Source organism: Aquarana catesbeiana, linkage group LG04 (assembly GCF_042186555.1).
Source record: "Aquarana catesbeiana isolate 2022-GZ linkage group LG04, ASM4218655v1, whole genome shotgun sequence".
Classification (NCBI taxonomy): Eukaryota; Metazoa; Chordata; class Amphibia; order Anura; family Ranidae; genus Aquarana; species Aquarana catesbeiana.
Genome location: NC_133327.1, coordinates 443,599,853 through 443,612,930, shown reverse-complemented (window position 1 = coordinate 443,612,930; position 13,078 = coordinate 443,599,853). Strand labels below are relative to the sequence as shown.

Sequence of the window (13,078 nt, the reverse complement as noted above, 5' to 3'; positions counted from 1 at the left end):
CGCCCCTGTGTGAACCGACACTTAAGGAAACGTCTATTGAGAGAAATATAGAGGACTCGTTGCCAACTTCTTTGTACAACATATAACTGCTAACTACCTAGCTGTCTTTAGTTTTGATGCTAAGTCACTGACCTGAAACAAAAAATGCAACACATTGTAGTTGATTTACTAAAACTAGAGAGTGCAAAATCTGGTTTAGCTGTGCATAAAAACCAATCAGCTTCTAAATTCCGCTTGTTCCGTTAAGCTTTAAAAAAAAAAAAAAAAAACCCTGGAAGCCCTGGTTTCTATACAGAGCTGCACCAGATTTTGCACTCTCGTTTTAGTAAGTCAACCCCATTATTCAGAACACTCAGCTTACACATTTGCTCCAAGTATTGAAGCCACAGGCTCAACATAATAAGCCGCATAAGCAAAGTACGATCTTTCCTCAACAGTGGTAGTGACATGCAGGCACCACACTTTTCCTCAGCTATAAACTTTGATAGTCTATGTTATTTTTTTCAAGTACCTAAGAGGTGAACTAGGATACACTGTATATGTTGCATCAGGCTAAAATACATACTATAACGAATGAAGAAAAAACTGGGTATACATTTTTTTGCCCATAGACAGACACAAAATACAGTCTCATGAACAGGCAATTTGAAATATGTTAAACTATCTAGGTAAAAAAATATTTGAAGGGAATGTGCAAGTCAAAGAAAGACAGTGTGGCTGGTATAATAAAAGGCAAAGAGTTGCTCACTTTGCAAGGGAAATTTCCACAGAGTTTAGTGAATGAGGTGAAACTCTGACTTTTGTCATCCAATCACGTGCAAGTAAAAATGCAGATTTTGACATGATTGGGTATTTTTTGCAATGTGAATTTTCACCACATTAAGGAAGCTCTGGGGAAAGTTGTGATATCAAGCAGAAAGACTGGGTATAGGAGAATGTGCCACTGCACAGTGCTCCCATGGTAAAGAAACTTAACACATTTTCTTACAGGAAAGCCCTTGTAAGGCCGGTTCACACTTATGCAAATTGGATGCGGGTTTCCTCATGACAGGAGACACTGATTGGCTCTCGAGCTGGATTCACACATCTCCGGGGCGGCTGGGGAGTGCACTGCAGAAGGGTCCTGTGTGTCTTTGGCTCTGTTTCAGGTTTGAATTTAGGCAAAAATTCAGCCCCTCTGCAAATAGTGTGAACCCAGCCTAAAGGATATCCATGGAAAAGTATGAAACTAACTTAGAACTCAATAATGATGCTACCCAGTTTGAAAAGGTATACAGGCAGTCCCCAGGTTACAAAGATAGGTTCTATAGGTTTGTTTTTAAGTTGAATTTGTATGCAAGTCGGAACAGGTACATTTTTTTTAAGTGTAGCTCAAGCCAAAAAAAATATTGTTAAGCTTTTTGGGTAGCATAGGGAAAGGTTATCACCCTTGTAACATTTGTTTTGTTTTCTATGTCCCTGCTCAGAAGATTTTACCTCATTTGCTGTCCCTGTGACAATTGGATTTTGAAAAGGTTTGGTTGTTGTGTAAACAAGGATTGGTGACAAAGCTTCAGTGGAGACACCTTTTTCCCATGATAACTCTTACAGGAGTGAATTTTCCTTCCTAGGGGTAAATTTCCTCTCACTTCCCATTGTCTCCCTCAGTTTGTAAGTAGGAGTCGTTTGTAACTCAGGTGTTTGTAACTTGGGGACTGCCTGTAGTGTACAAGTCAGCCAATTGCTTCATAAATTGCAATACTGAGTAATTCAACTATTCTTGAACAAAACAATAATTTCAGTTCCATTTAGTGACAAGAGTACTGGGCCAAATGTCATTTTCCATTTACTCCCAAAAATAATACCTGAAACCTTCTGGTGTAGGAGTATTGAGGTGAGGGTTTGGTGGGTCACTGTGACATCGAGGCACCTTCACTGGTCTGGGACTATTGCGATGTGTAACTAATATGCAAAAATATGGTGTTAGAATACAAAAGGAAGAAAAGAAAGCACATACACGATGTTAACATGTCACAATAGTATTTCAGGATAGTCGTTTTTAGCTGTGTTTATTCCTACTTGTACATCTATTACTAATCACAACAGAATGTAGTGTAACCAAGTGCTTATGTAAAAATGTAGACACGTATGACAACGAATTAACTTTATACCAATATGTCTAAGTCAGTTTATAATAGCTTTATGGCAAGTGTACAGCTGTGATGAACACATTAAAAAGGGTTTTAAAAGGCAAGGATGAAAGAAGCTCTTGTTGCCAATTAAACCTTTTTTGCATCACTGCCATGGAAACACACAGACTACAATCATCTTCTATTCATCCCCCTAAAACACACGTCTGCACTGTTCTTCCGTGCAGCTGCAAAAACAGGGCTCCCCCCCCCCCCCCAACAAAAGTTCTTGTTTTACTCAGTTTTTGCAACCATGAGAGAAAATGGCCAAAACAGCAACAATAAACTTTAAGAAATTCAAGTAAAGTTTGACAAAAAAAATAAAAAATTCTAGATTTTCTTAACAAGAACCAAGCATGTGTTATAACAAAGGCAAAGAGCATAAAGTCCTATACTCATATGGCAACAGTAAGTTTTTAAAGATTGATCAATACTACAAGTTTTAAGGCAACAGGAAGCCAGGGTTTTACATTTCCCAAAAAGCACCATCAGGGCAGAACTAAATACATGATCTATTGATAAGTTATTCAAAAATGGATATGTTTCCATGATAAAGACAGTCAATTAGAAATAAAGCAACAACCTCAAACACAGGCTCAAAACTATTTTGGCTGTACTTCGCCTGTAGGTCACAGTACTGCACTCCTGTGACCAGTTTTCAGCCAAGCTGGTCCAGGGTCTCAAAAGATCCCGACCAAACAGTTGGGATCCACCCAGATGCCTGGACAGACAGCTGGTTCAGCCTCTCAGCGATCTGCTGAGAGGCTGAGTCAGCACCACTGGCCTCCTCCACAGCCCAGAGCTCCAGTGAGCACTGGATGGGCAGAGCAGAGAGCCTGTAACTGACAGTCACGGTTCTGAGAACAGAGATGGTTTTTGATCACTCAGAACTCACTGCAGAGCTGGCGGGGAACAGATGTAGCATTGAATCGATTTTGCATCCACCTAGTTGAGTAAAAATGTTTTCCTTCTCTTTTAAAATATTACTTTGATTCAAGGTAATTCAATTTGCAAACACAACACACAGAATCTGCACACAATGTTAGTTGGTGGATTAATATATAGACTTTTTTTCAGTAATATCAAGTATAACTGACAAACACGTTCTAAAAAGGAACTATAAGCATTTAATAAAAAAAGAATAATCGTTCTTACCAAGGTACAAACCTGTAACTGGACTATGGGGTTTTCCAATAACATGGCCAATACATTCATTCATGAGAGCTTGCAAGCTCTAAAGAAGAGAGAGCACAATAAGAAAAGCAAGAAAATTAAAAATGTGTTCATATATTGTGTATTATTTACCTACAAATAAAATGGATTAGAAACCAGGGAAATTATGTTTTGAATTACAGTTGAATATTGGGCAGGAATAAAAGAAAAACTAACGCAGGTATGTATTCATTAACACATGGACAGCACAGTGGTTTAATGGTCATTACTTCTGCCTTTCAGCACTAGGGTCCTTAGCCCGAATCCTGGGCAGGACATTATCTGCATGGCGTTCGAATGTTCCCCTCTTACTCATGTTGGTTTCCTTTGCATACACCAGTTTCCTCCCATATTTGAAAGGCATGCTGGTAGGTTAATTGGCTCCTGTCTAAACTGGAACTAGTGCGTGTTTGTGTGTAGGAATCAGTGATCAATATGTAGATTTCTTTCAGGGAGTTCAAGAGTTATTCACAGACTGCAAAAAAAGCTGCTGGTGAAGAGGTACAGGGTCTCCCATCTACAATTAGATGCACAGTTCATACCATTGCTGTACAAATGGTCAAACCATGCTGAAATCTGTACCATGACAAAGCATCAAACTAGATTTCATTTAATTCTTGGTAAACCCTTAAAGTGATTGTAAAGTATCAAGGTTTTTCACCTTAATGCATTCTAAGAAGAGGATTGGGGGCTGCTCTGTGCAAAACCCTTGCACAGAGCAGGTAAGTATAACATAGTCTCTCAGCCCATTTTAGAACATGCCATAATAGAGATCCAACGGGTTTGAAATTTACAGGCAATGGCAACATAACTCCCCACTGGAGAGGTTGCCATAGGACAAGGGAAGTGTCTAAGTTGGAAATGAAATGGGTCTATGACCTACAAACTTTACCTACAAAATTACATAATTGATTGTATTGTCAGAGCATGTATGCTATATAGCCCAAAGATTTTTCTTTCAAGAATTTTATTAGGATTTTTTCCAAAAATGTACAAGTTTACAACAAAAATGTCGATATTGTAAATATTTCAAATTCTCCATATTTATATACAATTAGGAGAACAGACACCTTATTGCGAATATTCAACAGTATCAAGTAGGGGTGCGCATCTTCACTGGTCTCACGATTTGATTCGACGATGCATCACGATTATTGACAAGCTCACAATTCTGCTTGGGCCGCCTAGGCGGCCCTTCCACCCTGCAATTTTCGGGGACACATCACAGGTCCCGAAAGATTGCCCGGCTATGCAGGACAGCGCAGTGAGACATGCACACCCGGCTATGAAGCTGCAAGCTGTCACAGCCAGATGCCCACAGTAGTATTGCCAGCGCTGTGGACAGGCGGGGGAGAGAAGGGAGGGTTTGGATGGACACGTCGCTGGATTGTGGGACAGGCGAGTGTCTTTTTATTAAAAGTCAGAAGATACACTTTTTTGTAGCTGCTGACTTTTAATAAACAAAAAATTGATTGGAACTTCGCTTTGAATTAAAAATAATCTCACTCCCTTAAAAAGTGCACTAATCCGGTGCACTACAGGGTACAGACATTCACACACACACTGCTGCTGGGAGGTCAGCAGGGATTATAATCCACAGCTGACAAACAGCCCTGTGAAGTTCCCTGTACTACTATCTCTGTGCTGACCAGTTGCAGCTGGTGCTCAAAATTTTTGGGGGGCGCAAACAAACCGAAAAATACTGAACCTCCCCCATCAAATGCAGCCTCACTGTGCCCATCAAATGCAGCCTCACTGTGCCCATCAAATGCAGCCTCACTTGTGCCCGTCAAATGCAGCCACCTATGCCCATCAAATGCAGCCACCTGTGCCCAGTAAATGTAGCCACCTGTGCCCAGTAAATGCAGCCATCTGTGCCCAGTAAATGCAGCCACTTGTGCCAACCAAATGCAGCCATCACTTCACTAACCACCCCACAATGCACTGGTCACCACTGGTGCTGACAGTTCCTTGGCATTCCTGTTTGCACCTGCCAGCACACTAGGATTAAACAGTGGAATGTGCAAAGGGGAAGCCCAGGGAACTGTCAGCACGGAGCGTGAGGTGTAAGTAGAGTACAAACACATTTGTACTCTACTTACTGTTGTTAAAATTACTGTGTTTTAATAAATGCCGTGTTACAATGAATGAAATGCCCCGATGTATGTGCTTTTTAAAAAAATATGGAGCTTCATACCGAATTTCACAGTACAATACACAACCCGCTCATGTGACTGCCCTGCCCGGCCTGGCCCTCCTCTCATGTCTCTTCTGACGTCAGCAGGGAATTTTCAGCTCCACCCACTGACTGTAGCCATCAGATCAGAAGAGAGGCAGGGCTGAGAATTCCCCGCTGACGTCAGAAGAGACGTAAGATGAGAAGGGAGAGAAGTGGGCCGGGCAGGGCAGTCACATGAGCGGGATGCATTGTACTGAGAAATTCAATATGAAGTTCCATATTTTTTTTTAAAAGCACATACAGCGGGGCACTTCATTCATTGTAACTCGGGATTTATTGAAACACAGTAATTTTAATAATACGCTCGGAGCGCTCTCCCGGGAGCGGCGGGGCAAGTCGGGATGACGTCACCTGAGAATCGATTTTTCTGGTCGTATGCATCGATGCCGCATCGGGGACACCCGAATCGCGATGCATCGATTAAATTCAGCACCCCTAGTATCAAGATAATTGTGTACTGATGTATCAAATAAAATTTAACAAGATATTGTGTACATCAAACATATATAGAACAGAAAAAGGGTGACCAACTCGTTTAGGAGGAAAGCCGTGCCACGTCCAATAATGCATAAACACAAAACAATGGATTCCCCTAGGAGGACTTTCCAGGCACTTGCATAGACAAAGAAAAATTGTAGAGGTAGAAACTATTGTACATAGTAAAAACATATAAATTTTATTTGTGTTGGAAAATACAAATGTTAAAAACAAAATGGATATCTAAAGTAACATAGTAGTACTACGTAGTAAACATGATAAACATCAAGCAATAGGCAATGATAAAAGGAACCAGAAGACTCTTCTCAAGCCCGACGCGTTTCGGGGTATTTAGTATTTGTAGGGTCCTTCTTCAGGGGCATAGTTGAGAAAGAGGGGTTCATCTAAGCTGAAAGGATTTAATTAAGTAAGGCGCCATACATGCCGGACGCTGGGTTGCGAGGCTAGACATACGAACACTTGGTCTTAAGGGACGCCTTCCTGTGACCTCAGCATATCGCTCTGGCTTGCGCATGCCCGGGTCGGGCGGGACGGGAGCACTGTCACACTCCTCTATGGAGATTGCAGCCTACCAACCTGCAGCCCTCACCACTTAAGAATAACACCCATACTTGTTATACCATTACTGCTCACTCCCACATCCTGCCCTTTCTCTGTGGTTTTCTTTGTTTTTAACAAAAATCTCCTTTCTACAAGCAATTAATTAAATCCTTTCAGCTTAGATGAACCCCTCTTTCTCAACTATTTCCCTGAAGAAGGACCCTACAAATACTAAATACCCCGAAACGCGTCGGTCTTGAGAAGAGTCTTCTGGTTCCTTTTATCATTGCCTATTGCTTGATGTTTATCATGTTTACTACGTAGTACTACTATGTTACTTTACATATCCATTTTGTTTTTAACATTTGTATTTTCCAACACGAATAAAATTTATATGTTTTTACTATGTACAATAGTTTCTACCTCTACAATTTTTCTTTGTCTATGCAAGTGCCGGGAAAGTCCACCTAGGGGAATCCATTGTTTTGTGTTCAAACATATATAGATGTCATGTTAGCCCAAAGATTCTTCATCTCATATTCTTTAATATATTTTTATCTACACCCATTTTTTATGTTAGTTCATATAGCCTTTCAGCAGGTTCTGTCCCCTTTAAGAGGAGGGAACAGCACTTTGCACATCATCAATATGGTATTGTCTCCTTTAAATTGATGTCACATATGTTTACATGTATTTTTAATTTTAGTTTAGATCATTATAGATTCTCATTAATATATGTACGGTTGTGCTCATAAGTTTACATACTCTGGCAGAATTTATGATTTCTTGGCCATTTTCCAGAGACTATGAATGATAACACAAAAACATTTCTTTCATTCATGGTTAGTGTTTGGCTGAAGCCATTTATTATCAATCAACTGTGTTTACTCTTTTTAACTCATATTGACAACAGAAACTACCCAAATGGCCCTGATCAAAAGTTTATATACCCCAGTTCTTAATATCTTGTATTGCCCTCTTTACATCACTGACAGCTGGAAGTCTTTTGTGGTATTTGTGTATGAGGCCCTTTATCTTTTCAGATGGTAAAGCTGCCCATTGCTCTTGGCAAAAAGCCTCCAGTTTCTGTAAATTCTTGGGTTGTCTTGCATGAACTGCACGTTTGAGATCTCCCCAGAGTGGCGCAATGATACTGAGGTCAGGAGACTGAGATGGCCACTCCAGAACTTCACTTTATCCTGCTGTAGCCAATGACAGGTCGGCTTGGCCTTGTGTTTTGGATCATTGCCATGTTGGAATGTCCAAGTACGTCCCATGTGCAGCTTCCTGGCTGATGAATGCAAATGTTCCTCCAGTATTTTTTAATACCATACTGCATTCATCTTGCCATCAATTTTGACCAAATTTCCTGTGCCTTTGTAGCTCACACATCCCCAAAACATCAGCGATCCACCTCTGTACCTTTCATCATAGGCCTTATTGACTCCTCTCCAAATGTAGCATTTATGATTGTGGCCAATAAGCTAAATTTTGGTCTCATCACTCCACATGACTTTGTGCCAGAAGGTCTGAGGCTTGTCTCTGTGCTGTTTGGCGTATTGTAAGCGGGATACTTTGTGGCATTTGCGTATTAAATGGCTTTCGTCTGTTGACTCGACCATGCAGCCCATCTTTCTTCAAGCGCCTCCTTATTGTGCACTTTGAAACAGCCACACCACGTTTTCAGAGAGTCCTGTATTTCACCTGAAGTTATTTGAGGGTTTTTGATTGGCCTTCTAAATTCATTGGATATCTTTTTGTATCCCTTTCCTGTTTTATACAGTTCAACTACCTTCTCCCACAGATCCTTTGACAATCCTTTTGCTTTCCCCATGACTTAAAATCCAGAATCATCAGTGCAGCACTGGATGAAAGATGCAAGGGTCTGTCAGGAGTCCAGAAATGCATTGACCTTTTATATACACACACACATACACACTAATTACAAGAAAACAGATCACATGTGAGGATGGTTAATTTTTATTAGCCACTCAAACCCCTTTGCGTCAACTTGTGTGCATGTTATCAGGCCAAAATCACCAGGGTATGTAAACTTTTGATGAGGGTCATTTGTGTAGTTTCTTGTTGCCATTATGATTTTAAAAAAGTAAACAGTTGATTGATAATAAATGGCTTCAGCCAAACACTAACCACGAGTGAAAGAAATGTTTCTGTGTTATCATTCATATTCTCTGAAAAATGACCAAGAAATTAAATTCTGCCAGGTTATGTAAAACTTATGAGCACAATTGTATAGCAATTCTTTTTTCATATACAGTGAGGGAAAAAAGTATTTGATCCCCTGCTGATTTTGTATGTTTGCCCACTGACAAAAAAATTATCTGTCTATAATTTTAATGGTAGGCTTATTTTAACAGTGAGAGACAGAACAAAAATATCCAGAAAAACGCATTTCAAAAAAGTTATAAATTGATTTGCATTTTAATGAAATACCGTAAGTATTTGACCGCTTCGCAAAACATGACTAAGTACTTGGTGGCAAAAACCCTTGACAACCACAGGTGTTAGACTTTCTTGTAGTTTGCCACCAGGTTTGCACACATCTCAGGAGGGATTTTGTCCCACTCTCTGCAGATCCTCTCCACGTCATTAAGGTTTTGAGGCCTTGGCTGTGTGTTTTAGGTCATTGTCATGCTGAAATATCCATCCATGGCCCATTTTCAATGCCCTGGCTGTGGGAAGGAGATTCTCGCTCAAGATTTGACGGTACATGGCCCCGTCTTTTTTCCCTCACTGTATATATATTCTTCCTTTTTTTTCCACATACATATTGTAGCGATATAACCTTTTTTGTGTGTTTTTTTCCTGCATTTAATACTGGAAGGCTTTGTCCCTCCATAAGACCCCTTTCACACTGGGTGCTCTTTTCAGGCATTTGGACGCTAAAAATAGCGTCTGTAAAGTGCTTCTCAAGCCACCCAGGTGGTGCGCTTGCAGGACGGGGAAAAAAAAAAGTGCTGCATGCAGCATCTTTGAGGCGGTGCAGGAGCGGCATATACACAGCTTCCATAATGCCCTGCCCATTGAAATGAATGTGCAGCGCTGCCGAAGCACCTGCAAAGCGCTTCGGCAACACAGCAAAAAAAACGGGTGCTATTGACCCTTTCTTCGGCCGCTAGCTGGGGTTAAAAGCGCCGCTATAACAGCGGTAAAGCGCTGGTAAAACTAGCAGCACTTTACCTCTAACGCCCACACCCCTCAAGTGTGAAAGGGGTCCAGCAGAGCAAATATGACATTTTGGCCTGTGTTTTGATCTTCATTAAGATCTTTGACTGCCATTAATATAGTAGGTCCCATACATATCTTTGCCCCTTTTCAACATGGCGCCGGACAGGAAGTGATGTTCTGAACTTGTCCTGACCCCATGCATCTGGGCATTTCCTATATACCCAGACCATATAAATCACTGCTCCTTTATGCCTGCAAAACTTTTTTCTGTTTACAAAAGTTTTATTTGGAAGTTCAAATAAACAATCATTAAGTATATTTGCATATTGTGTTTTACAATTATATAAATTGTGTCATAATAAAGGAATATAACATTAAGTTATCAACACGGTAGTAAAATTATTAACAAATTGCTTATACAGGGATGATATGCGGTATAGTACAATAGAAAAATATATAATTATAGAGAAATAATATAGTATCACAGTGAATATTTACATAGGGTTCCAATAAGACCATTTTCTTTTGTGAATGTGAATTGTATCATTTAGAGTATGGTATATCCATTCAGAGAGTTTAAGTGATTCCATTCTATTAATTACTTGTTGCCAGGGTAGCGTATCAGATTTCCAGTTATAGGCTATCATCCATTGTATAGAACTGCACAAGGAGTGGAATAGTCTCATACAGGGAGAGGGAATGTTTGGTATGTTGGCATACAGTAAGCATATCTGAGGGGTGGGTATAATTTTTTGATTAGAGGAGTTTTCTATTATCTCAATGGCTTTGAGCCAAATTTGATTAAGATGTCTGCAACCCCAAAATGTATGTAAAAGAGTGCCCGATTCTGAGCATCCCCTGAAACAGTTTGGAGAGATGGATGGATAGTATGTGTGAAGTTTGGAGGGAGTTAGGTACCATCTGGAAAAAATTTTTATTGGGGTTTCTCTAAAGGAAATAGCTCTATTACTTTTGCGGAGATTATCTGACATGGAGGTCCAATCTTCCATATTGAGTACGACATCCATGTCTGTCTCCCAATGAAGCATCGGTGTGGATTTATCTGGCAATCCAAAATCTCTAAGATAATTATATAGTCTTGAGATGAGGCCTCTGTCTCTGGGAGATGAGATACATATTTGTTCAAATGTAGTGTGAGTGGGGTGTGTGGTGAGTGAAAAGTATTTGGCATAGAAATTTTTAATTATATGGTAATGATGGAGTTCAGTAATGGGTAGGCCATGTGTAGCTTGTAATGTAGAGAATGGGACAAATTCCCATTTTAGTTGAAGGGATCTAAGTGTGGTGATATTTTTGTTGATCCAAAGGGAGAAGGATTGGCTATTGTTATAAGCATATGGGAATCTAGGGTCACCTAGAAAGGAAGCTAATGGTGGGGTGTCAGATGAGAGCTTGAATGTATCTTTGCATTTATTCCATATTTGATAGAATTGAGCAATGATAGTATTATATTTAACAAGTTTGTTGTATGAGGTGTAATTAGACCACAATATTCCTTGTAGGTGTAGCGGGGATATAGAGATGGTTTCGAATTGTTTCCAAGGTAATTCATTAGTAGGTGTGAACCATTGGGTAAGTTGTATTAATCTGGCAGCAAGGTAATAAAGCCATAAATTAGGAAGGCCTAAGCCTCCTGCTGATTGAGGTCTATGCATGAGGGTATAACTAAATCTGGGTTTTCTTTCTGCCCATATAAATTTATTGATTTCTCTTTGAAGGGAGATCAATTTGGATTTTGGAACATTAATTGGTAGGGCACGGAAATAATATAGGAGTTTAGGAAGGATCGTCATTTTAATGGCGCATATTCTGCCCAGGAATGATATGTGAAAAGATGACCAAGATTTTAAAAGGGTTGTGATCTGCGAAAATAGTGGGATATAATTGGATTTATACAAGAGCTTATGTGATGAGGGGATTGTGATACCTAGATATTTAAATGACTGAGGACACCATACAAATGGGAAATTTTTTGAAAGTGAGGATTGCGTTTCTTGGGTATAATTAATTGGTAGGGCAGAACATTTGTTAGTATTAATTTTGAGTCCTGAAATAGTAAGGAAAGACTGGAGTTCCTTGAGGAGAGATGGGATAGAAGTAAGGGGTTCTGTGAGAAAAATAAGTGCATCATCAGCGTATAAACTGAGTTTGAAATCCTTATTTCCTTTAGTGTATCCTTTAATATCAATGCTGTTTCTAATTTTGTGGGCTAGGGGTTCAATTGCGAGGGCAAATAATAGTGGCGATAAGGGGCAACCTTGTCTAGTACCTCTACTAAGGGGGAAGAATTCAGAGATATGTCCAGGGATTTTGATTCTAGTTTGAGGGTAGTGATAGAGTGCGTTAAATCCTTGCAGGAATTTATCTGAGATTCCGTATTTGGGCAGGAGAAAATTAAGGTAAGACCAGCTAACGCTGTCAAACGCTTTATGGATATCTAAACTAAGGAGACATACTTGTCGGGAGTGTATCTTAGCATCTTGTATAATATTGGTTACTAATCTAACATTATCGACAATCTGTCGTCCTGGGATGAAGCCAGTTTGATCAACATGTATTAGATTTGTAATGACCGTAGCCAATCTGTCAGAAAGCATTCTTCCAAAGATTTTAAGGTCATTATTAAGGACCGAGATAGGGCGATAGTTTTGGGGAAGGGAGTGGTCTTTCAGTGGTTTAGGGATAAGGGAAAGGTTAGCTAGGAGCATCTCATCTGGGAAGTGGTTACCGTTGAGAATATGGTTAAAGAGTTTGGTCAGGTAAGGTGTTAATGAGGAAGTGAATTTTTTATAGTATGAAGATGAGAAACCATCTAGACCAGGGGCGGTGGATGTCTTGAGGGATTTAATTATTTTGGTTATCTCCATCTCTGTACATGGAGCATTAAGGAATTCCATTTGTTGTGAGTTGAGGGTAGGTAATTGTATATCATCTAGCCATGATTTTGCGGATTGGTTAAGAGGGGGTTGTGAACTGGAAAGGAGATCTTTGTAAAATGTGGAGAATATTTTAAGAACTTCCTGAGGGTGGGTAATCATGTTACCGGTTTGATCTCTTAGTTTGTAAATATGTGGGGGTTTGTGTTCATTGTTTAGTTTTTTGGCAAACATAGTTGAAGGGGAATTACTATGAAGTAGAAACTTAGCTTTTGAAAATCTGAGGGATTTTTCTGTATTTGCGGATAAAATAAGGTCCAAGGCCTTGCGTTTGT

The 13,078-nt window shown here is 39.9% G+C and overlaps 1 protein-coding gene across 9 annotated transcripts in view; it reads right to left on the bottom strand.

Moving 5' to 3' along the window:
* The window catches only part of MAP3K4 (mitogen-activated protein kinase kinase kinase 4), a 257,666-nt gene that overhangs the window by 49,733 nt on the left and 194,855 nt on the right, over positions 1 to 13,078 (bottom strand). For 6 of the 9 annotated variants that reach the window (XM_073627458.1, XM_073627459.1, XM_073627463.1 and 3 more), the window contains exons 15-16: positions 3,324 to 3,402; positions 1,845 to 1,941 (exon numbers count right to left, since the gene is read on the bottom strand). In XM_073627458.1, coding sequence (XP_073483559.1) covers positions 1,845 to 1,941; positions 3,324 to 3,402 — 176 coding nt within the window. The remainder of the gene's footprint in view (positions 1 to 1,844; positions 1,942 to 3,323; positions 3,403 to 13,078) is intronic. The other 3 variants (XM_073627462.1, XM_073627466.1, XM_073627467.1) reach the window with 1 other exon arrangement.